General features: G+C 38.8%; 1 protein-coding gene across 1 annotated transcript in view; it reads left to right on the top strand.

Moving 5' to 3' along the window:
• tenm1 (teneurin transmembrane protein 1) overlaps positions 1–26,904 on the top strand; it is a 728,712-nt gene that overhangs the window by 378,532 nt on the left and 323,276 nt on the right. The window contains 3 exon segments of the mRNA XM_034181415.1: positions 6,701–6,908; positions 24,938–24,967; positions 24,970–25,038. Of these exon segments, the coding sequence (XP_034037306.1) occupies positions 6,701–6,908; positions 24,938–24,967; positions 24,970–25,038 (307 nt within the window).

Raw genomic sequence — 26,904 nt, 5'->3', positions numbered from 1 at the left:
AAGTTAACACAATGTGCAAAAGCAATGAGCATCACCTGGAGGAGATGGAGGAGCAGGACTTCAAGCTGGAGTAATGCATCATCATATTAGATTAATAAAATGATTTTAATAGTTTATTTTTATTTGTAGTATTTATTTCTGTAAAGCAAATACTTTAATTTAACTTTGTCATTTAATTATGTACATCTTGATAATCATCTGATCTCGGCAGACAAAAGCTGTTTGACAAAAGCTGTTTGATATTTACACTAAAACTTGTTGAGCTGTTTGATATTTACACTAAAACTTGTTGAGCTGTTTGATATTTACACTAAAACTTGTTGAGCTGTTTGATATTTACACTAAAACTTGTTGAAAATTCAGCCTTGTAGGTCTGATTTTCAAGGTTTTGGGTCCAAGAAAAAACAGCCAAAGCTAAATTCTTATAATAAAATTTAGCGGTCTGCAGTTATCAGTAGCTTCAGCTTCATGTTTTGTCATTTTACCAGTTTAGCAGTTTTGAAGCTAACATTTAGCTTATGGCCCAGTCACAGCTGTGCCCACCACTGACTGTGAAGGTGAGCACAATGTTTTGGAAAAGTTTTAGTGATAGTCAATTGATATTTGGAGTGACATTTACAACATTTTCACATGCATTTCCAAATATGTGTAAATACTACAACATCTCTGTATACCACGTTCTCCCATCAGAAGTCTCAGGGCTCTCCACATGAAATTCTGCCTGATGAGGAGGTAGATTGATGTATGACCATGGCCAATATCATGTACATCAGAATGGCAATTTCAATAAAATGTCTAATGTCATCACAAATTAAAAATTGATTCATGTGTCCACAGGCTCTAGATTGGGTAATATTTACAAAATAGGTAGCTGACATATGGTAAGGATGGTAATAAATTAATCAAAGTTTGTATAATGGTGTGAGTCCATGAGTTTGAGTTTGTAGAACCTTAGACCTTAATTTTTAGAAGAAGAACTCAACTCTTTTATTTCTTGTTAATTATGTAATTTTTTAATGTTAATTTACTGCCTTAATGCATTTAGAAATTGTTTAGCTTCTTGTTATCATATACATTATTATTGCTTAGGTTCTTCTTATACAAATATACACCATTATTATTTTAGTTCTACTTCTATTTTTTCACTTGATTTTTAAATTGACAACAATGGAAATAAGTGTTTTCACTTTCTTGTGTCATCCATGTATTTTTAGCATATTTACAATTACACTATTACATTGAACTAATTGATTTCATTACATTGAACTTACTAAAGAAAAAAATCACTCACCACACTCACGCTTTTACCACCCCCTGCTGGAATGGCGTGAGACCAGAAAGTAATGAGCAGCACGCACACACGCATGCACACACAGCTGCTGTAAGCAAGGGGTTTTAATTTGACAGACAATGCAGTGGCTGAAGACATTAAAACCACTAAACATTTCACTCATCGTACCAACATGAAACTTAAGTCACTCATGGTAATAGCAACATTAGACGTATTTAAACTGACAAAACCAATTGAGCTACAAACCACAATAAATCAGTAACACTAACATAAACCACAATAACATTTAAAACCTCAAAACCCCAAACTCCCATGGTGTACTGCAGTGCATCATCCATTATTTATTGGTTAGATAAAATTGCTAATTTCTCCAAAAATATTTGTCCTACCAGCTTATAGATATAGATCATAAATAACTCACCTCATTATGTCCACTTTTTGTCCTTTTCTCATTCATTAAATATATTTCATGTAATTTATTTAATTTCAGGTTGGCATTTAACCAACCTTCGTCAAATAAGGGGGTGGGCTGATGCTTTGCCTGGGCCCTCCGACAGGCAAATACATTAGATGCAGATAGAATCTGCCCAATGGGAATGAAATATGAGATCTACTGGGCCAAAATCAGAACTGTGACACCCCATCAGTTCTTTCACCTGAGACCAGGAGGATATAGATGTTTTCAGTTCTAAAAAAAATTTGCTTTTCTATGTAATATCACATTTAAAGCCGTAAATGAAACAGTTTTAACCCCAAATGTGTTTTTTTTTTCCATGTATTTTTAGAGTAATAAAATTGTGCGTGTGCACATGCAGACACATTCAGTCACTGAAATGCCAAATTTTCCAATGAAAAGTTTGATTCACACCTGTTGCCCAAAATTTTTTATTAGTATTAGATAATTTTGCTTGACTAAAATTACTCTACTAGTTTATATTTGGGACAGTAATAATGTGTGCTGTGTAGACAGGAAATGCCACCGATTATCTGCAGTGGGGATCATTTTGATTGTTAATTTTATTTGTTTATTTATTTATTTTTCAAATTGGAGACTGGATGTGAATTTCCCAAGACAGGGAAAACTGGCCACAGGTGCACCCTGATTGGACCTCACTCCCCCACACAAGCACAAAGCGTGATGCCTGTGCCTCCCTGTGTCTTAGCATTGTCTGTCAGTTACATCTCCATTTCTGTCAAGGAATGTGTGCAAAAACAACTGTGGCATTCCTGTATTATAGCTATGGCTTCCAGAAAGACTTGGGGTATTGTCAAAACATATCCACCAATGTTACGGGCTCCACAGAAATTCAAGGGATTTCCAAAGAAGGTCAAATTCCACAACAGAAAAAAGAAACTATTGAACATCTTGAGCCCAGTGACGGAATGTCCCAGTTAATTATGGACTCTGTCGTTGACCTTCTTAAGGTTTTCAAAAGTATGAAAAAGGTTTTAAACCACGAACTTCCAGGATGAAAAGTGAGGATGGGGTTTAATACCTTCTTTGAACTTGGTGTGTAACTGGAAGAACTATAATGCAATGTCCAAAATTCTACACTACCTCATAATGTGTTGTGTGTTTTTTAAATTTTTGTCTTACTGAAGTATAAACTCACCCAAAAACATAATTTGGGTTGAATTGTTAATCAGTTGTGGGAAGATGCTGGACAGCAGAAATGCACTCACCTCATTTAATTGTATATTTTTTGTGTTGCTTGCAGGATCCTGTGGTCCAGTTACTACAATGACTGTCCATGCTAGTTTAGCGTATAGCTGGTTTGGAGTAGTTCAACTTGTTTGCAAGCAAATAGTGTCCTCTGTGTTTCATGCTTCTACCCAGTTTTATTAAGTTGTTTTACCTTGCAGTTGCAACACTGCATAATCGTGGAAAAATTTCAATAGAGAAAAATTTGTGTTGTTAGTCCTTAATGTGACTTTAGCGTTCAACAAATACTGAACACACTGAAAGCATATTGCTGAAAATGGGAGTAAAACAGAAGAAAATCAGTGGTGTCAGGTTTGTGCTCTTCCCCACAAATGCTAATTTCTTCTCATGTAATATGTTGGTATATTTTCCAAGGTGTCTCTGTGCAAGTTTTGTAATTACATCCGCGGAGGATGTAATAAAATCATCAATGTTTCTTTCTTTCTTTCTTTATTTGTCTGTCTGTCTGTTAGTAAGACTATGTCAAAACTACAACACAGATTTTTTTTGCACCACAGATAGATATTAGCCCATTGAAGATTCCATTAAATTTTAGAGGTGAATTGGATCCAGATTTTTGATCAAATTTCACTTAATATAGGCTTTAAAAGATTACATCAAAAATCAAATCAACTCAAATCAAATCAATTTTATTTATATAGCGCCAAATCACAACAAACAGTTGCCCCAAGGCACTTTATATTGCAAGGCAAAAGCCATACAATAATTACAGAAAAACCCCAACGGTCAAAATGACCCCCTGTGAGCAAGCACTTGGTGACAGTGGGAAGGAAAAACTCCCTTTTAACAGGAAGAAACCTCCAGCAGAACCAGGCTCAGGGAGGGGCAGTCTTCTGCTGGGACTGGTTGGGGCTGAGGGGAGAGAGAGAATCAGGAAAAAGACATACTGTGGAAGACAGCAGAGATCAATCACTAATGATTAAATGCAGAGTGGTGCATACGGAGCAAAAAGAGAAAGAAACACTCAGTGCATCATGGGAACCCCCCAGCAGTCTAAGTCAGTAGCAGCATAACTAAGGGATGGTTCAGGGGCACCTGATCCAGCCCTAACTATAAGCTTTTTCAAAAAGGAAAGTTTTAAGCCTAATCTTAAAAGTAGAGAGGGTGTCTGTCTCCCTGATCCGAATTGGGAGCTGGTTCCACAGGAGAGGAGCCTGAAAGCTGAAGGCTCTGCCTCCCAATCTACTCTTACAAACCCTAGGAACTACAAGTAAGCCTGCAGTCTGAGAGCAAAGCGCTCTATTGGGGTGATATGGTACTATGAGTTCCCTAAGATAAGATGGGACCTGATTATTCAAAACCTTATAAGTAAGAAGAAGAATTTTAAATTCTATTCTAGAATTAACAGGAAGCCAATGAAGAGAGGCCAATATGGGTGAAATATGCTCTCTCCTTCTAGTCCCCATTAGTACTCTAGCTGCAGCATTTTGAATTAACTGAAGGCTTTTCAGGGAACTTTTAGGACAACCTGATAATAATGAAATACAATAGTCCAGCCTAGAGGAAATAAATGCATGAATTAGTTTTTCAGCATCACTCTGAGACAAGACCTTTCTAATTTTAGAGATACTGCGCAAATGTAAAAAAGCAGTCCTACTACATATTTGCTTAATATGTGCATTGAATGACATATCCTGATCAAAAATGACTCCAAAATTTCTCACAGTATTACTAGAGGTCAGGGTAATGCCATCCAGAGTAAGGATTTGGTTAGACACCATGTTTCTAAGATTTGTGGGGCCAAGTACAATAACTTCAGTTTTATCTGAATTTAAAAGCAGGAAATTAGAGGTCATCCATGTCTTTATGTCTGTAAGACAGCAGTTTAACTAATTGGTGTGTGTCCTCTGGCTTCATGGATAGATAAAGCTGGGTATCATCTGCGTAACAATGAAAATTGAAGCAATGCTTTCTAATAGTACTGCCTAAGGGAAGCATGTATAAAGTGAATAAAATTGGTCCTAGCTTCACAGCTTCATAACGAGGTCCTAGCTTCATAACTTCACAGATTCTTATCAAATTTGCACCACAGATAGATATTCACCCATGGAAGACCCCACTTAATTCTGGAGGTGATCCAAATACGGATTCTGGATTTAGATTTCACTTTATATAGGCTTTGAAGGATTACGTCAAAACTACTTCATGGATTCTCACCAAATATGCATCACAGATACATATTAGGGCATGGAAGACTTCGCTAAATTTTGGAGATGATCTGGATCCGGATTGGTGGACGTCATAAATCTCTGATTGCTCTTGTTCAAATATTTATCAGCACTCAGCGAACGTACACACACCCATGCCCCATTCACCCAAGCCAATATACAGAACTATGCAGGATCTACTGTGGTGACCCTGAGAAAAATGAAAAAAAAAAATCTACAAGAAATTATTTTTAAAAACTGTAGAAATAATGAGGTCAGACAAATGGTTCTTTTGGAGGGACCCAGGGTATACTGGCAGAGAGATGCTGAGTATGGAGCCACAAGACAGGAGCATAGGAAGGTCAAAGATGAGCTATATGGATGTCTTGAGAGAGGACATGCAGGTGTTTTGTGTGACAGAAGATGCAGAGGACAGAGATCTGCAGTGGCTGAAAGAAGAAGATGTTAAATGGTCAGTTATGATAACTACACGACGATACCTATTTATACAATACCATATTGAATGTAAAATAAGTTTTAATCAGCTGAAGGAAAGACTGTACATCAGTCTAAGTAATATATGACCAATCAGGGCACATCATATCGATGCAGATATCCCAGAATCGTAGATTGTTATGCAATACTGCAACACTCTTTATAATCTCTTCATGTGGATATTAACATTGCACTTCCCTTGGTATCATCACCTCTGCCATTTAACAGATCTCACATTAAATGTCATTAAATCATTCCGATGCTAGTACTCACCCAGGTGGGCCAGCGTGCTGATTTCCCTCACCTGTAGTAATAATCTACACACACATGTACCTGATACACAATGTAGAACATCTTTGTGCCTTCCACAAGGCACATATACAGACAAAAATACAACACAGACTGAGTCATCTGCTTTTTAACATTGGTGCGCTCCCCCTCTCGCCTGCATGAAGAGGTCTAATTAGCTGTTTTTGACACTTGTGTGACACTCAGCCCTCAGGGGGAATAAGACTCAACGAGTGCTGCTAGTTCAAGGAGGCTGGAGGATGTAGCTGAGGGGAGCGGGAGAGTGGAGGCTGGTCGTGTTGCAAGTTAAAGACGGCAACAAAAGCTGCACAGAAAGGTTTAGACAGATGAAATAATAGTCTGTTCCATTTGAAAACCTGAGTGGTAAAACCAGCCCGTGCCATTAGCGCCACGTCAAGCTGTTGCACCGACTAGTGTGGAACATGCTTGGTGGAGGACTGAGCTGCCATGGATGATGGTTTTCCTTGCTTTCTTGAGTCACTGTTTTACTCTTCATATTTGATATCCACGTCGAAAGCTATTCTTCATTTTCGTGAGTGCAAGCAGCTCTCCATTACATTCGATAGTTTGTTTCACAAAGCTTCCCCGAACAACAGCCACACACCACTGCACATGCTTTTGCTTGCAAATTTCCATCGGATTAACGCAAGTTTTTGTGACTTTCCGTTTGCTTATTCCAACTGGCTGATATTGCTTTTTGCCTGATTGGATTACTATCCTCTGTTGGCTTTTCAGTTTGACTTTGTGAAACTGCTGGATGGGAAGGCGCTGCCCAGATCATTGACTGAGCCTGTTTCCATGAGTAAAACTCCCAGAGGTCTGCTGCTGAACAGCCTCCAGGAAACAGGATTCATTGAGTACATGGACCCTGGCACATGGCACCTGGCTCTCTACAACGATGGTCGCAACCTGGAGCAGGTGTTACTCCACAGCACTCCCATAGGTGAGGATGTTTATTACAGAGTTACTCCTGAAATTGCTCAAATGGTAGTTGTTTCCTAAATATGTTTTAGTGTAAATACCATGGGCATAACAATTAACCCTCTGGAGTCCGAGGGCATTTTTTGGACAGTTCACTCGCCTGGCATAAATGTTTTATTATTGCTGTTAACAGCTCTCCCTGCATCCCACAATCAAGTTTAATGTCTCTTTTTTTTTCAGAACAACCTGTGCTTTCAGAATATATATGTTTTTGTTGTGTTTATAAGTATAATAAAGGTTTACAATCAAAAATAGGCAAGGAAAAATAAAGCGAGAAATATTTTTCCACACACATTTATTCAAAACACACAGCAAACTATAATAAACAACTGTTTTGACACTTTATAAAGGTAATTTGAGGTCTTGTGAGAAAGACTGTACAACAAAAGCTTCAAACAATAAACACAAATGCACATTTTGAACAAGATATACAAAATGGTCTATGCGTTTTGTTGTCCATTGATATGGTAAACAGTCCTTTATGCAGAGAAAGCAAAAGAGTTATCCAGTAACATTCAAATGCAAACTAGTGGAGCAATCCTGATAGTTACACACTCTTTGTTTACACATGTGAGATTGTCATCAGAGGCTCTCTGTCTGCTCCTGCTTTCACTGATCGCTGTGCGTAATGGCACAGGGCACACTGAGTATGTACTAATAGTATGTACTCATTGGAGCTCCAAGGGGGCTATTCAAACGGGCCAACTAGTAACATATCACTCCTGAAAACGATCTTTGGCTTTTCACGTAAGGTAAATCTGCCCTACGATTGGATTTTGGAAAACCATGTGACGGTGAACCAATTCCGATTGGACACTCACATTGCGCACGTCATCACACAGCTTCTATGAGGAGTACAAAGATGGCCGATGGCTGGCTCGAAGGTCCGCAGAGTTAACTTTTCAGCAAAAAAAGTAAGTTTCTATCTCATATCATTAAAAAGTTATTTATAATTTAGTAAAGCTTGGTCTTAGCCGTTGTATAATATGGCGTCAAACCCAGAGAGAATCAACCATCAATTCCAAAGTAATAGATGCAGCTACATCCATACATGGTCCCCTGAATTAATCAACATGGGTTATGAACAGGTCGGTGGATCAAGTTTAGCATTATGAATTGGTTGAGTTGAGCTTGTTTTGCTGATATTGTGTTTTTCAGATTAGAAATCACATTTGTTGAGTTTTGGAGACCCTGTGATTTATACTCCAGTGCAATTTGTATACCAAAAAATTGCAAGTTTGTTATTAATAATGGTAATTATTAATTATAAGGACAGATTTCACAATTTGTTCATACTACATATGGTTCAGAACAGGAAAATTATGATGCAATTCATGCAGTGCTACTTAACAGTTGGCTTCTTCTTCTGGGCTTCATTTATGCTGCATTTGGTGCTGTTGTATGCAGTGGTGCCCCCGGTGGTAAACAAAAAAGGAGAGCAGAGGCAGCATCAGTGTACTGCATACACTGGTCAAAACCTGAAAAATGGCTCTGATTTTCATGAAATGTATATTTGAAGGTAATCAATGCCACTTATAGATTGTTCTATACCATCATGGATAATAGATGTCTACACTAAACAAAGAACTGGATTGGATTGCAACATATTTCACTGAAACAAACTGCATTGACATGAATTGGTCAATAATATAAAAAAAGTGTAATTCCTGAATCATATCATAGTCCATGTGTCTAGATATGTATTGCATTGTTTTATAAAGGAGAGATGCACAGCTCTAGGTAGCACACTTGTGCTCCATTTTTGCAAAGAAGTCCAACGTGCTGAGGATGGATACAAATTAATCCAGTTACACATGCCACAATAATACAATAAGAAAATGTATTACTGCAGGATTGTACAGAAATGCTTGTGTTGGTGAAATCGTTCAAGATGTGTGAGATAAGATTGACCACGCTGGAAATATTGCCAACAGTGACACATATGGCAGTGTGTTATTTTATGTCATAGAAAAAACTCAAAGGCACACACAAGTGCACAAATAAATAAGCAAACACACACACATACACACACACCAAAGCATGCATTGTCACATTTGCACTTGGTGACACAGACCTGTATGCATGGCAGGGGTGGATGGTCACTAGAGGGTGCAAAGGGTGCTGCCCCCTTAAATTATTGAGGCAGAAAAATATACTACAACATAATTAGTAAATAAAAAATAAGTATGGTTTGCTGAAAGTCAGAGTATGCAAGTCCCTGTCAGTGACAATATGCAGAAATATATTCCAACACTTAATTTCAGTGTTTTCATTTAATTTAATTAAATTTTGGTTTGTTAGAGGAAATCTAACTTTGTGGTTGGGTTGCCAGCATACCCACCAACATGGGTGGGTGCCTTGCCTGCCCTCAGAGTCAGTGGAGACCACCCTTGACGGGCGAGCCTGTCAGTCACCCGCCAACCACATTTTTTTTTAACTCGCAGGCTACCATGAATACAATTTGTACAAATTTCCTGTATAGATAATGCATAATAACATTGATAAACACAATGTGCTTTATGTGATTTTTACTAAAATAATTGTGAATGACTTGATTGGTTCATGAAATGATCTGGTTAAAGTGGAAATGTAACATAGAAATGATATGTGTAGAATGTTGACTACTTAAGGAAGTGCACTGCATTCACTGGAGAAAAAAAAAGGACACCTCGTAATTATGAGAAAAGATCTCATAATTATGAGATCAGGAAAGGTGCCACATTGATCACTGCTTCATTCAGAACCACATACTGCACATCCCCGAAGAAAAAGTCTTTATGCAATTCCATTGCTTCCAATCCCTCAGTAAAAACAAGCATGAGAATTCCCGATTCATAGTCGAAAATTGGCAGATTTGTAATGGCCAACGATGCACTGTGATCATCCATCTGGGAGGAGACCCTGGGGAAGACCCAGGACTAGGTGGAGAGATTATATCTTCACTCTGACCTGGGAACCCCTCAGGATTCCCCAGTCAGAGGTGGTCAATGTGGCATGGGAAAGGGAAGTCTGGGGCTGCTGCCCCCGTGACCCGAACCCGGAAAAGCAGTTGAAGATGAGATGAGATTATTATTATTATTATTATTATTATATTTATTTAACAAGGTTAAAGCACCATGAGCGTCTGATGCAGATGGAAAAGCGCTATATAATTGCAGTCCATTTAAGGTTAGTCCCACTGAGATCAAGACCCCTTGGGCAATTATAAAGTTTCCAATTCACCTAACCTGCATGTCTTTAAAGACAATGTAATAAACAGTCTAGAGAATGTTTAGCCTATATTAGGATTTGGTGCATAAAGGCACCTTCTTTTAAGTTTTTCTGTCTGGTGCATGAAGTTTCCAAATCCTATTCAGTAGCCCAGTATTAGAGGTGCATTTAAACTGCGCTTACATGCATTTAGCCTGCACTTGTGCTACAGCCCTGTGCTTTGTTCACGTGAGTCAGACATGAGAAGATTGCTCTTTCCTTCTCAAATCGATGAAATAATCATCTGTGCACTTTTGTGATCTGAAACAAAGATCAGCATCTTGGAATCTTAATGGGTGCTTCAAAGCTTTGACTCAAACTGTTTTATTGGCTAAATTCAAAACAAGAAGCTGACTGTGGGCAAACTATGATAGTTATTGGGCTATAATGTTAGGTATTAATTTAGGATATCACATAATAGTAGAGAAGCTTCAATCTTCAACTGGACTGGGGTTGCTTGACGCGAGGACGTTTCTAATCGCAGAAGCTTCCTCAGCTAAAATTCTTGCTCTGGTAGTCTGACTTTTGTCTTGACTCTTGTAGAGAAAAATAACAGAAGCCAGCAAAAGCTGGAGTTTTAAACCTAACCAGACCCCTCCTACTGAGAGGCAGACTGCTATGGGCTAGTGACTAACAATTACTGTAATTAGCACCTGTTGTGCTCTAGTGCCCTCATAATGACAGGGCAGCTGTCCCTCCTAACGATGGGACTGATGCCTCTCCTGACAACTCTCCTGACAATGCTAATTACTCATTACCATGAACAAAAGACTGAAACTGCTTTGACCTGAGTACCCCATTGTAAACAGGGGACAAAGACTCTCCCTTATTGTCTCTCTCTTATTTAGCAGGAGTAGGGGAAAAACTACAGAGGATCTTCAGACAGCACAAAATCCCAGTTTACTTTAAACCTCTTAATACCTTGAGGCAGAAATTAGTTCACCCAAAGGACAGGATCCCTAGTTACAAACAGAGCAATGTAGTGTATTCTATCAGATGTCAGGAAAACTGTAACGAACACTACATAGGTGAGACTAAGCAACCGTTACACAAAAGGCTATACCAGCACCGCAGAGAGGGTGCCAGTGGACCTCAGTCTGCAGTTCATCTCCACCTTAAAGACACTAACCACACATTTGAGGACAAGGAAGTTAAAATCTTAGCCAGAGAGAAGAAATGGTTTGAGAGAGGGGTGAAGGAGGCATTCTATGTGAAACAGCTGAAACCCAGCCTTAACCAGGGAGGGGGTCTGAGACATGCTTTGTCCCCTGTTTACAATGGGGTACTCAGATCAAAGCAGTTTCAGTCTTTTGTTCATGGTAATGAGTCATTCACGCCATCAGGAGAGGCGTCAGTCCCATCGTTAGGACGAACAGCTACCCTGTCATTAGGAGGGTGCTAACTAGAGCACGATAGGTGCTAATTAAAGCAATTGTTTAGTCACTAGCCAATAGCAGTCTGCCTCTCGGTAGGAGGCGTCTGGTTAGGTTTAAAACTCCAGCTTTTGTGGCTTCTGTTTATTCTTCTCGACAAGAGTCAGACAGAAGTCAGACTACCAGAGCAAGAATTTTAGCTGAGGAAGCTTCTATGATTTGAAACGAAACGTCCTCGCGTCAAGCAACCCAGTCCAGTCGATTTTTTTTTTTTTTTAACAGACCAATCACAGAGAGTCAGAGTAAATGGGTGCATGTCAGACACCCTTTTGTCCTCAACAGGATCTCCTCAGGGCTGTGTCCTTTCACCACTTCTGTACATATTGTACACTAATGATTGTCAAAGCCGTCACGAAAATCGTTTTATTTTGAAATTTGCAGACAATACTGTCATTGTTAGTATCGTACAAAATCATGAGAATAACCATGGCCCGGTGGTGGAAGATTTTGTAAAGTGGTGTGATGAGTCATATTTACAACTAAACGTGGCTAAAACAAAAGATATGTCTGTGGACTTCAGACGACAGCTCACACCAGCTCAGGCTACCTTCATTAAGGGCCAGCAGGTGGAGTCTGTGGAAACTTATAAGTATCTGGGGACTATAATTGACCACAAGCTAAATTTTAATGTTAATACTGACATGTTGTGTAAAAAGGGTCAACAATATCTGTTCTGTCTTTGTAAATTGTCTTATTTTCAAGTGGATAAGACTATTATGATTCTTTTTTGCAAATCTTGTATCGAGTCTGTTTTAACCTTTTCTATGTTGTGCTGGTATGGGAATCTCAGTTTTAAGGCTAAAAATTCACTGGTTAAAATAGTGAAGGCCTGTGGAAAGGTACTGGGAGTACCACAGAGTACGTTGTCTGACCTATACTACAGACAAGTGAAGAGGAAAGCATTGAGTATACTGTCGAACTCTGCTCATCCTCTTTTTAGTGACTTTCAATATTTACCTTCTGGCTCACGGCTCAGGTTTCCCTCTGTGAAGGGTAACAGATTTAAGTTCTCTTTTGTTCCTGCAGCCATTACTGTTCTGAACACAGGCCAAGGAAGGAGTTAAAACTGTGGAAGCATTTTAATGGACTGTATTTTTTAATGTTTGGACTGTGTAATTGTTTGTGATGCTGCACCATGGTACTGATATGTGTTCTGTGTGTCATGTGCTTTTAATGTATTCTCAAGCTGCAAAACTAATTGCCCCATGGGGGACACAAATAAAGTGAAGTCAAGTAAAGTGAAGTGAAGATTCAAGCTTCTCTACTAAAGACCTGAAGAATTGCAGAATGTTGTAATTCAGTGACAGATCTGGCATCGATGAACTCACTGCTTTGGCTTTCCTGGCGCTGTCTGTACGGTCAGGACTCCGGTCATCACGTCCTGGATATCCTTTGCCCATCTGTCATTATGAACACTGGACTATATAAGGTTGATTATCTGCAACACTTCTATATACAATAACTCCATGTTCTGACAGTTCTGGATTGTGATTTTGTTTTAATTGTCAGTGTGGTCAAAGCCAAATGAAAACTCCTCTGAGGACGTTTTTCCTTATCGCTGAAGCCCATGTGCTTTCTCATGGGGTAGGTAAGACAAACCCCATGCTGGTGTATAGTGCCCTGGTGTGATTTATAATTTGGCACCATATAAATAAATTAAATTGAAATGAACGTCGGTTTATTTCAGTTTTGATTCTGGTCAGTTCAGGTCTGAGAGCATGTATGTCACCATATCCACCCCTAAAACAAAGGAATGGCCATCACCAAACACCTCCATCAAGCGACTTCTTGACTCCATATAGGTGTTTTTTGATCTCATGGACATGAGATGAGAGATATGAGCATCACTGTTAAGATAAGTGAATGTCTCTACAGGTTTGACACTTTCATCACATACAGATGCACTTCTGATGGCCGAGTCCAGAGCTGATTGAAAGCCTGGATCTTAGTCTTGATCAAGGACAATCACAAACTCAGACACTTTGGCTCCTCGCTCAGTTTCTCAAGTGCTGCAATCAGGGTATCCATTGAGTCCACAAACATTACAGCATCATCCGCAAGGTCAAGGTCACTAAACCTTTCCTCTCCATCAAAGGGCCCTCAGCTGCTGGTTTCTGCAACCCTACCAACACATGTATCCACAGCAGAAATAATGTGTCTGAACTTCAACACAAGCCTCGAAGACAAAAACACAAAAATAACTGCCTACTATAGTCACTGCACACTGGCCAGTGAAATAATGAGGCTTGTGATTATCAGATATCAGTTAGATAGTTCGAAGAAGCGTCCTGTGCACTCTTCAACCTTTTAACTGCTGTTTGACTGTCTTTCTGACAGTTTCACGATAATATAACAACTTTTGCACAGTTTCAGTCCTGTTTTAACCAAGCTGTTAGCATGGATTCTTTTCTTTTTTAAATGTAGCGCTGCAGATGTCAGACCAGATGTTTAACCAGCTGGAACTCAGCAAAATAACAAAGCTGTGTTTGTTACTCTACTTGCCAAATATTGGCTGAGACACATAGGTATGTTTTTTTTCATGATGGAAGAGAAAAGGAAGGTTGTGTGTTTGTCTCACTACTGATGGTACAGTACAGACAGGGGTCTTTTTGCACTAGTAACACTGTACATCTACATTTCTGCTGTACATGGCTTTTACCACAGAAATGTAGATAAGTGTGTGAACAGCTGAGTTAGTGCATCACAACAGGCTTGAGTTAGCAATAACTCATAAACAATGGTCAATACGTCATACTGACTTAAAATTGGGACTGTTTGGAATCAGATCTGTTCTGGATTGTGTTCTGCATACTGTTTTTATCTGCACTTTATTTATTTGCTCTTTGTTTTACACTCTCTGATAATGTTAGAATGGCCTAATCAGTGGGTCACTGCTCTGAGTCTGGTCTGCTTCAGGTTTCTTCCTCAAAAAAGGCAGAGAGAGTTTTTCCTTACCATTGTCACCTATGCACTTGCTTAGGAGGGTTGGTAAGGTTAGACCTTACCCTTATGTATGTCAGGGCTCGTGGTGGGCTGAAAACCGGAAGCAGTAGGAGACCAATGCAGACTCACAGGCATGGTTTGGTTTAGATGAATAATAGGCTTATCTTGAAACCAGGCATTGGGTTCGGTACACAGGTAGTCAGACATGGAAGCAGAGGTATCAGACATGGTACAGGCTGGGACGTGGTCCATAAACCAGGCAGGGTTCATTCACACGGCGTTGAGGTATATAGCAGGCAAAACAATGGCAGAGTCAAAATATAGGCAGAGTTCAGGATACGGCAAGGCGGAGGTTGGAGCACAAAAGCAAGGTCAAAACACACAAAAGTAAACTGGACAAGAACAAGAGACGAGAAAGTGAACAAGGTCAACAATCACGCAGTGAGCTGTGGAACTGTGAGGGTTTTAAAGAGGAGCAAACTAATCAGGTTGATGTGAAGCAGGTGTGTGGAAAGTTCAGGAAAGAGGTGTGGTGAAGTGACCAAAGAAGAGAAAAGAAAGGCAAGAGAGTGCGAGAGGGCAAAACAAAGTAGTGCAAAACAAGAGAAGAGAGTGACAGAAAAATAACTGAGAAACATGACGTGTGCAAAAAATGAATGTGAGCAAACCAAAAGGGAAAAACTAAGAACTACCATAACAAGAGGAAAACCAGGAAACTACTGCTTAAAAGTAAAACTGGAATGGAACTGGTCCAATAAAAATGCCAGAACAAACTATGGAATGAACAAAAAAACAAAACAGGTGACAACTGAATAATGCAATAAACAACAAATGGAACATACTATAGAATAAATAAATGCGAAACAAAATAAGATAAAGAATGGAACCAGTGACTACCTAGAAAGCAAAGCAAAGCATTAAACAGAACCACACTGAGATTTACAAGAGAAAGAATAAACAAATGAAAACAAAAACTATAAAACCATAAAGGACATAGTGCCAAAATCAGGACCTAAACCCTGAGCCGGGGCCAAGCATGACAATGCAACGCCTTGCGGGCAACTTTGGTTGTGATTTGGCGCTGTATAAAAGAATTTAGTTGAAATGCTATCAATGTGTAACCCACCAAATTAAAAGAGGACATAAGGATAATGTCAACAGATGCACCATGTCAACTGTAAAAGTAACTTTGGTGTCTGTATAATATCCCATACACATGTCTACCACCAGAGAGATGTGGCGCATGCTTCATCTGAGCATCAGCTAACAAGTGAACCAAGGGGAGAACCATGATGCTGACTACAATGTCATATATCATCTTTTTCCTGGTTCTCTCCTCAGCCCCAACCAGTCCCAGCAGAAGACTGCCCCTCCCTGAGCCTGGTTCTGCGGGAGGTTTCTTCCTGTTAAAAGGGAGTTTTTCCTTCCCACTGTAGCCAAGTGCTTGCTCACAGGGGGTCTTTTTGACCGTTGGGGTTTTACATAATTATTGTATGGCCTTGCCTTACAATATAAGCGCCTTGGGGCAACTGTTTTTGTTGTGATTTGGCGCTATATAAAAAAATTGATTGATTGATTGATTGATTGATATCAGCCAAAATTATAACAGAATGTAAAAGTAAAACCAGAGTTAAAAGAATGCACAGAATCTGCAAGTACTAAAGGCTTTCATAGATACAGCAAATTAGTGACAACAAACAGTAAAATCTGAAAATCTGTTTTGCAAAGTTTACAACTGTTTGCAACGCCTGTATTTGGGAGCATTGTTTCCAGTCAATTTAACATGGATGCCCATTTGTGAACTGTCCAACAGGTGGCAGTGAAGACACTGGCACCTGCTCCACAGTTCCCAAACATGCATCCATGTTAAATTGTGCATGTGTAAATAAATTACCTAAAAAAATCCAAACCCAGTCTCATGTTGTTTTTTGTTGTTTGTTTGGTTGTTTTTTGTGATACCATCATGTAATTGAATATATTTTCGTTATGGCGTCACCCATCACTGACTAATTTAACCCTAACCATAACCCCAAATGCCCCCTCCCCCATGTCACCCTAAATTTTGTGATACCATCATGAAAATCGACTACATTTTGTGACGGTTTCACAAATTAAGAGGTTAAATCACTTTTCATGATGCCATCATGAACTTAGAGTGGCGTTAGAGTGGGTTGGAAATTCTACTGTACACAATGGCCTTTTTCCCCCGAGTATATTGTGAAAGTGAGTGCAGGTTCTCAGTAATCCAGGTCGTAGTCGTCTCTGGAACTTGAATAGGGCAACTGGACTTCCTTAAGTTTTTTGAAGACATTTTACTTCTCATCTCAAAGGCTTCTTCAGTTCTAAAAACCAAAAGGTGGAGAGTCCCAGGTATATAAACCCCAATGGGGGTTTTGTCCCATTCTAACAGCTGACCTATTGAGGTCACCTGTAGAATTATTGTGAAGTATTCTCAGGACTTCTCTTCTTCTCTTTTTTTTTTTCATATCTCATCTGGAAAATATAAGGACTTGTCTGAAATTCATTGATATTTGAAGGGAATTTTCCTGTTATGAGTGAGCTTGGCATGGCAGAAGGCAGCCGTTCAGAAGGGGAGGACATTTCCTGTGGTAATGACAGGCCTTGCTAACTGCAGCTCATTGCTATGACACACATGGATATTTGTGCAAATGGAAGGATGTGAATAATGCAAGACTACATAGTTGACTGTAGACAAGAGGATAATTACCAGGGCAGTTTCTTCACTCCCACTTTGTCCAGACATCCTTAAGAGGATACCATGTTGAAACAACTAAAAATATATTGAAAAACAAGCTGCACAGTGGCGTGGACATACTTTGAAATTTAATTCAGGAGATAGGGAGCATGTCAGTTGCCAAGCATGAAGTATCTCAGAAAATATCGGAAACACTTTATGTATAGGGCACTGATTAGAGATTTCTACACAGATCCTGGGATGTAATGCATAATTATCATCTTCAGTAAATAATCATGATAACTGCATTAGGTGTTCTCAGTAGATTTGGAGCACAATATCAGTGTTTCATGAGTCGTATTGACAGAATCCTTTATATAATGAGTGACAGCATGCAACAGCTAAATACAGATTTTATTTGGAAACTGTCAAAACATTTGTTGACAACATTTGTTCATTTCAGGGGCCATTTACACCATTAGTAAGGGTTATATACAGACAGCATTGTTTTATAAGCTGAAAATCAAGGCTGGTAAGCTGGAGTATAATAAATTCTAATAAATGAAATGCTGTGGTGTGCTATAAAGTAGCTCTTTATGGAAAGAAGAGAAATCACAGATGTCTGTTAGGAAGTTTGATCATTTGAGTCAGTACAACCAGTCCAGTTGCCATGATCAGTAGCACAAAATATACATTCATCTATTGTTCATCGTATGTCACGAAAAGTGCAAAATTTTCGTCATGGCAGCACCAAATTCATTCTAATTCATTCCGTGATGGCTGCACATAATTAAAAGTGCAGCGGGGCGTCGGGGTGGTTATGGTTAGGGCTAGGGGAAGGAATAGGGTTAGGTTATGGTTAAGTTTAGGGTTGGGAGTAGGAGTAGGGATAGTAATCGTGAGTTAAAAAAAAAAAACCCTGTCACGAAAATTTGAATCATTTCGTGACAACGAAAAAAAAACCTAAGGCTGGGCTGGTCAGTAACACCATACCACAAAGTATAGAGTTTAAAGGTGGAGTCCCTCTCAATTTTTGACTATTTAAGTTAAAAAGGGGAGTTTCTTTGACATCATGTTAATATTGTTCATTAGTATTCAAATAAAGGATTCACCATATCAATGGTTTAATATTACAGCTATATACAGTATTACTAGTGTTCAAATGATGGAACTGAAGAAATGCAGTAGATGTTCACTTGTGTCTGAAAGTCTACAAAAAAGACAACGTAAAAAGGAAACAGAAAAATTGTGACCAACACAGCTACGTAATAAATTGCAGGTCACCAGAGAACCTATTGAGAAGAATGCCAGATAAAATCTGGACAAATTTCACAAAAAGGTTTTGCTGGATATCTGCTAGATATAAATAAGACAACACTCACACTTCTGCTCTGTCAGGTGGCAATACTGTTAGTTACAGTTTTGTTTTTACTTGGTTACCAAATGAGTCATAGCTTATCAGATGTATTTTTCTGACCTGTAAGTCAGAAATACCAAGTTCCACGTTCTGTCTGGGGAACGAACTTGAACCTTGTATCCAGTATGCACTATGTGCTTTTACAGGGCAAACTCACTATATTTGCCAAAGAGTCCCACTAAATAAATACTGTACCAGCAATAGAATTACCTATGATTTTTGCAATATATAAGAGAAATAAGATACTTTATAACAACAAGATTTCAGTGCAAGTAATGTGTACCTTTCTGTACCTTTAAATATGAGAACAGCAAAAAGGCCCTTATTTTAAAATCTGAAAAAAAAAATCCAATATCAAGTGAGACAATTAAGGTAAATATGAGGATAGGCCATGACAACATATCAGGAATGAAGCTTATTTACACAATATCCCTGTATTCACAGGAACAGGGACAGAAGGTGTCTTGTGTAAAAATGTGTAAAGAAGAGTAATGAGGTATGTGATTAGATGTGGCAGAAAACACTGACACGAACATTCACGATAGTCATTTCTATGGTGGTATTTTGGTAGATAATGAAAAGAGAGACATTACAGCAAAGCAGTCAAAGCCACCTGAATCTGGTCATCTGACAACTGACCTGTATCAGTCAGAAGACATTATGTCCAGCTGTTATCCATTCACACGTAGCATTCTGTTATAGTTTACTCTGTGCTGCTGCTGAGTTCAATGGAGAAATGTCAGTACCTGTGTTCATATAGAGTACTGTGCAAAGGTTTAAGGCAAATTCATGTCCCATACTTCTAAACACAATAACTGAAAAATATCAATATGTTAACTATGTGACCACATCTTCTCCTTTAAATATACACAATTTGTTTTAGCTGATAAAACTACACAATTTATTTTAGGTAGTCCAGTGCATTTTATATATATATAAAAAAAAATATATTCCCTGTAATTAGCAGAGCATGGACAGCATTAATGAGTTAGTGAGTTTGTCTGCAAATTTTTCTTGCATAATTCGGTAAAAACCACTGCAAATGTGTGAACTCGTGAGCCTCTTATTTTGGCCTCTGTTCATATCTTTTAACACAATATGTTGCATTATTATTTTGTATTTTAATTTAAATATTTCCGTGCTTGTTGAGTTAGACACTTGCAAAGTACACATTTTGTTGGTATGCACTTTATGAACGCTTACTTCTATTAGGTCAGGTATTTTACAAACCATTTTATTCAATGTTGTCCTGCACCACACAATAACATCTACGGTAAGTTCTTTTGGCTTCCTCCCTTTTTCACTTGGGGTCACCACAGCAATAAAATTTAGCCGGATGCCCTTCCTGACCCAACTCCACATTACATGGAGAATGGGGTAGGGGTGGCCTTGAACTGGGAACCTTCTGCTTTGGAAACAAGCACAGTAACTGCTTGGCAACCATGCTGCCACACAATAACACCGATCATCTAAAACAAAATTAACCCCTTAATGCCCATCGTTGCATATATGCTACAATCTCTGACTCAAACATGCAACTTACCAAATTGACCTGGATGCCTGTTGTTGCAAATTTGCAACATACCATCATTATTATTATAACATTATAACATAAAGTCATTACCAGAATACCCAATATTACTATCAGGTTTTTGTGCAAAAGTGAAATGAATAATCTCAACATTATTTACCATCTACTTAAAGGCAAAAACACACACACAACATTTTCTTTATATACAGCTATATAAATTCAGGCATTAAGGGGTTAAATTTTGTTTTGTGTGCTTGGGTGTGGGTGTGTCTGTACGACTATTTCTGCAACTGAGTTTTGTGACTTTATAAATATGTATGGTGCTTACAACCTGATCTCAGCAAGTTCGTGATGGCATCACAAAAAGTGATTTAATGTATTAGTTTCTGATACCATCACAAAACATGTAACTTTTTTGTGATGTATCATAAAATAATTTTATGATGGTATCACAAAATTTTGGATGGAAGGGTGGCATTATGGTTAGCGTTACGGTAATGATTAGGGTTACAATAAGTGTTAATAATAGTGACTGAAATTTGACTGTTTCACAAACATGTGACACATTTTGTGACAGTATCAAAAAAACAAAACAAAAAAACAAAACAAAATATACATGAGACTGGATTGAAAATTTAAAAAAAGGAAAAAACTTCACATTTGATGTTTGTCAGAACAGGAATATTTGGATACTTCCAGTTTGATTTTCTCCAGACTATAGAGCCACAGATGGACAGAAAATAGAAAAATCAGAAAAGAAAAATTGAAACTGTGGAATTCCATTTGTACTCTATACTACGCACTTCAAAAGTGATATGTACTTATCATCCGTGTTTGCTATAATTATTGTTCAGTGTTAGTTGCTCAATACTACACTGAATCACATTTTCTATATTGTATAGAGTTCCTTGCAAAGTTTTAGGCACCCTACAATTTTGATAAAAATATTCTCTTCAGAGGGATTAGGGAGGGTGTGTGTGTGTGTGTGGGGGGGGGGGGGGGTTATATCCAAGCATTTATATTTAAATAAGAAATAATCAAAAGTGATATCTGACATATAGTTCATTAAAGAAATTAAGCAGTTATCAAGTTAACCTCATTTTAATTTGTTCAAGTATTTACTGTATTAGTTGTTGGTCTACTGTTCATGTTAGACATCACAAAGACAGTTACTGATGATCATTTAATCTATTTATAATAGCCAAATGACCTTTGTGTGAGTGCGTGTGTGCCTGCGTGCATTTGGTATGCTTATATATTTTTGGTCAAGGATAAACGCTGCAAAAACGGAAAGTTGATAGGACCAATACTTTTTGGAGAAATTACCAATTTTTGCTAGCCAGTTAACAATGGATGTTGTGCTGCAATGCACCATGGGAGTTTGAGGTTTTGGGTTTTAAATGTTGTTACTGTGGTTCATGTTATTTTAACAGGTGTGTTAGTGTTATTGATTTATGTTTTTGTAGTTCAGTTGGTTTACTTTAGTTAAGTCTCATGGTGCTTTTACCATTTTGTGTTACTGTACCCATGAGTGAAAACTATAGGTCCATGTGATGTCTTCTGCCATGCTCTGTTTGTGTCTAAAATTAGAAGCACCTGCGTGCAGCAGAATGCAGAAAGACAAAAAGCTGTGTGTGTGTGTGGTGTGTGTGTACATATATATAAAAGTTCGAGCTGACATTGCTTTTTGGTATGCTTATGTATTTTGGATCAAGGATGAATGCTTCCAAAATGGAGCATTGATAGGACAAATATTTTTGGAGATGCTACGTATATTAGCTAACAACATTGAACAATTCACATGCCATTCCAGCAGGGGGCGGTAAGTCGTCTTTATATTAAAAGCGTGCGTTGCATGATTTTATTTAGTGAGTTCATTGTAAGTACGTAATATAATTGTAGATACATTAAAAATACATGGATGACACAAGAAAGTGAAAACACTTACTATTTCCATTGTGGTCCATTTAAAAATCAAATGACAAAATAGAAGTTAAAAAGTAATCATCATAATCATAGTAATACTGTGTATATGATACGAGACCCTAAACAATTTATAAATACATTAAGACAGTAAATTAATCTTGAAAATTACACAATTAACAGGAAATTAATGGTTGGAGTTCCTCTTCTAAAAACTGTTCAGGTCTAACGTTCTAAAGATATTCTAGACTCACACACCATTCCAACTCATTATACAAGCTTTGCTTATTTTATTATCACCTTTGAAAAATGTCAGCTGCATTTCTAAACTTTATAAACATTACCCAAGCTAGAGCCCATGGATCCCCACAGGCAACATGCTAGTAAGAATAAAATAGTAACACCTGACTAAATACAACAAAATCCCAGGAGGCCAGCTGAAATAAATGGTTTGCTTTATCAGTCAAAACTTGTCACTCATTCAACTCATGTATATTATTTGTAAATACTACAGATTTAGAATCTTTTCAATGTTTTAAAATGCTTTTAATATGCCTGATGTTTGCACAGCTCCGTGCTCTTTAAACGTTGTCGAAGTGTAACGGGAAGGCAGCCTCTGATTTCAACAGCTAGACTCAAATCAAACTTTGAAACACAATGAAAGAGGCGACATCTACGGGGGTCCACCAATTTGTATACAATGTCTGCTTCATACAAACAATCAAAAAATCTATCATCGCATGCAGAGCGAGACTTTGTGCCACCACAGTTTATTGACATTTATGTGCATCCCAAAGCAAAAGATCCATCTTAATGATTTCTTCCATTTCACCACCTTCACCAACCTGTAGCCAGTCAGAGCATGTTGTTTCCTGCAGGGTTATCAATTTCACACATTTACTATACATGTCAACACCTTTTTTACAATGGGCAACAAACTAGAAACAACAAAAAAATAAATAAATAAATAAAAACTCAACAAAAGAATAGAAACAAAATAAGATGTTGTGCATCTCCTGCAGTTAGCCGAGTGCCCATTTCATTTTTATGTAATTTCATAAAGCCCAAGGGTCATAAAGCATGGTTGGAACTTTACAGGCCCATAAAGTACAATTGGAATGCTTATTTGACCAATCAGATCAGTTGGCTGGAAGCACTCATTTTATAATACCATTTAACTGCAATAACTTATGGCTTGAGTGATTTCTAACTGGAAAGGCTTTAGTCAGTGGAACGTATCAAGTGAATGGAGCACACACACACACATGTGCATGCACCTGTGTGTACATGCACACACACACACAGACACACACACAGAGTATGCTGTAACAAATAAAGACATGGCTCTACATGCATTACCTGTTAATTGCCTTGAGATTTTTATAGCTCAGTCATTGACCTGAAAGATATGGAGCTTATATCACTGTTATAACCATGGCCCTTAAAGCCCCTCCAGCTTCTAAGGGATAACTCGTCTCCTGTGGATTAAATGTCACTCTGTGACCTTGCAGATGAGCTTTTGTTCATTGCTTGTGTCAGTTGCCAGATTCAATCTTAGAATTTGTGTATGTTTTCATTATTCGCCAGACAGAGGATGAAGTGCACATGGGGAAAGGTTTTCATGACTGCGTGGTAGAAAGATGATTTCCATTCCTTCTTTCCATCACTGTGACAATGACAGGTGGCGGAGGTGAAAATGACTTTGGTTTTTGCAGTGATGTGCTGCCGTGGAGGATAACGGCGTGCTCCCAGCTACTGGCAGGGCCTGTCTCATTAACATGTGTCACGCGTGCCTCAAGGCAGGTGTCAAATAATAACGTTGCATGCATATGTTTGTAAATGCGTGTGTGCACGAGTCATGCCGCTGAAGGATTTGTCATCCGCACTCCCTGAGCAGAGCACGCCAGGGGACTGCGGCGGTTCTGCTCTCGAGTCGATCCCTGTTCATAAGAGCTGAACAGAACGGCACGGGGTCAGTTAAAGGATGGTGTCCTTGACACCTATTTTAATTACTCTATCTGGCTTTGAAAGAGCTCACCGGGCACAAATTGGCGTACTTCAGATCCTGCCAGGTTCTCGGTTCTTTCACAGCAGAATATTCCATCTCAAGTAGAGCTGACAGAGCTGAGCGGGCTTATATAATGTTCTAAAAGAGTCAAAGTGCTCTGCCACTTCATCTATTGTTGCCGTGCCGCCTCTTCCTGGGCGAATGAGATCTGACATGATGGACATATCAATGGAAGAGAAGAAGGACAAAAAGAAAGGCGGCTAATTGAAGACTGATGATGAAATGCATTGAGCTTACACATGGATATGATGAAATAGGTGCAGTCAGATGAAACAAACCGCTCGTAAGAACACCAACCGCCGCCACACCGAGCATGTTGCAGCTGTAGTGACCGAGCATTAGGCAATCGCTGCTAACATTGTGCACTCATAGTGTCAGATTTTATGTTGCTCAGTCTCGTTCCAAACTGCGCCCTTGTAAACAGTTTGTTGATTAAGGCTTGATGTTTGTAAATTTGTGCACAGCGTGTTTCCAACCTGTAATGCAGTATAATGTGCTTAGTGCTACTGAGTGAAAGTGAGTGCTTGGCCATTCCCAGAGAGTGATAGCAGCTGGATCAGACTAATCTATATAGCCTCTGTGCCTGGGGAGCCATCCATTGCTTATCAGATCTCTCATTCAATACACAGCTATGTCGGCTTGTGGAGTTTCATGTGAAATGCTTTTCAACCTGTGTTTTGTTTGCTTCCTCTATGTGGGATTTATGAATGCTGTTTGTGTGTGTTGGTGTAGATTCAATGGACGGTTGCTCAACAGACTGTAATGGAACGGAGAGTGCGTGGCCGGTCATTGTCACTGCTTCGCTGGATTCTTGGGACCCGACTGCGCCAAAGGTCAGAATAATCTGTTAATTACAAGCTTCCCATATTTTCCTCCAGTTAAAGCGACATTCCGCCTTCTTTTTCCTTTTTTTTCTTCTTTTTTCCCTTGTAGTAGTTTGGCCTCATCACACAACCGGTCTCACGGCAAGTCGTGATTCAAGCAACACAAAATATATATTAATCTATTGCTTCATGATATTGTGACGAAAAACGCCTAATTTTCGTGACAGCAGAACAAATTCATTCTAATTCATTCCATGATGGCTGCACGAAATTAAAGTAAAGCGGGGGGGGTGGTTATGATTAGGGTGGGGGGAAAGAGTAACATTCGGGATCGGGGTAGGAGTAGAGTTAGGCATAGTGAGTAGTGAGTTAAAAAAAAAAAACCAGTCATGAAAATTTGACTCATTTCATCACGGGAGCATGAAAAACAAACAAAAAAAAAATGTGAGACTGGGCTGCATCATACGGAAGCGTATTGCATTCACTGGATTAAAAAAAAATTGACCACTGATCTCGTAATTACGAGATCCTGATCTCATAATTATGAGAAAATATCTTGTAATTACGAGAAAAGATCCCAATCCAATCCACTTTATTTATATAGCACATTTAACAACAAAATGTTCCAAAGTGCTGCACATACAATAGAATCACGATAGATAAAACCCCAGTAGTCAAGAAATAATTAAAATAAGGGAAATTAAACAATAACAATGGGAGATCCTGATCTCGTAATTATGAGATCTTTTCTCGTAATGAGATCTTTTCTCGTAATTACGAGATCAGTGGTCAAAATTATTTTTATCCAGTGAATGCAATACGCTTCCGTAGCATCACAAGAGCTAATGACTTTTTTTTAAATCTTCACATTTGCATATTTAATTTACTTATTGTAACTCACAGACCTCAGCATTTGTTTGCAGTCATTATTGATGGAAACAAACCAACATCTTTAAATCTGTGAATAAAATAGTAAGTCCCTTCAGCTGCTCCCTTGTTTTCACTCAGGGTCGCCACAGCAAATCCGAGGTGGATCTGTATGTTGAATTGGCACAGGTTTTATGCCGGATGCCCTTCCTGATGCAACTCCACATTGCATGGAGAAATATGGCAGGGGCGAGGTGCTTTTTCTACTGGTGCAAAAGGAACATTGCAGTGTGACACACATTTGTTTTCGATGTCCAAATGGTATGACTCAGTGGAGGTGGTGCTCTTGCTCTGTAAATCACAATATGTTGAATTATGTGAAAAATAGGGCATGTGGGAGGTTCTGTGTTGCCTGGCCTCACAATTCCAAATATAAATTCCCACCATACATCATGAATAGACACAAACCCAGTGGATATTTGAGAGATTGAGATTTGATTTATTGTCATTGTCATTACATGAGTGCAACAACAATGAAATTGCATCCACACTCCAGTGAGTGTGGGGGGGGGGGGGGGCACAGCAACATGTGGTCATGCCGCCATCGTCAGCTTGGCGGAGGTGTGAACGGGGGACGCCCTCCCCGGAGTCAGTGAATATTGAAACATTATACTTATACACCAACACTTGGGAACCATGGAAAAACCCTTGGTTTGTGGGTATGGGGGTGGGGTATACGAGAGGGCGTGCAGTCTACTAGCTGTGTTCACCCCCATATGTGACGATCCATAGGTGAAATCATTCAACATTATTACATCCAGCATAATATGCGTGGGAGTGTGGGGTGATTGGGACATGACATCTTCCAACTGTCCCATATCAGGTGGGCCTGTACCCCCACATGCACCACAGTTTTAATTGCTACATCTTTTGGCACAAATGCCATGTACATTTGAAAATTAACACTCACACACCAACATATCCATGGGGAATTCTTGGTTCATGGGG

The sequence above is a fragment of the Thalassophryne amazonica genome, chromosome 11 (assembly GCF_902500255.1).
Source record: "Thalassophryne amazonica chromosome 11, fThaAma1.1, whole genome shotgun sequence".
NCBI classification, from domain to species: domain Eukaryota; kingdom Metazoa; phylum Chordata; class Actinopteri; order Batrachoidiformes; family Batrachoididae; genus Thalassophryne; species Thalassophryne amazonica.
This window is presented reverse-complemented; position numbering and strand designations above follow the sequence as displayed.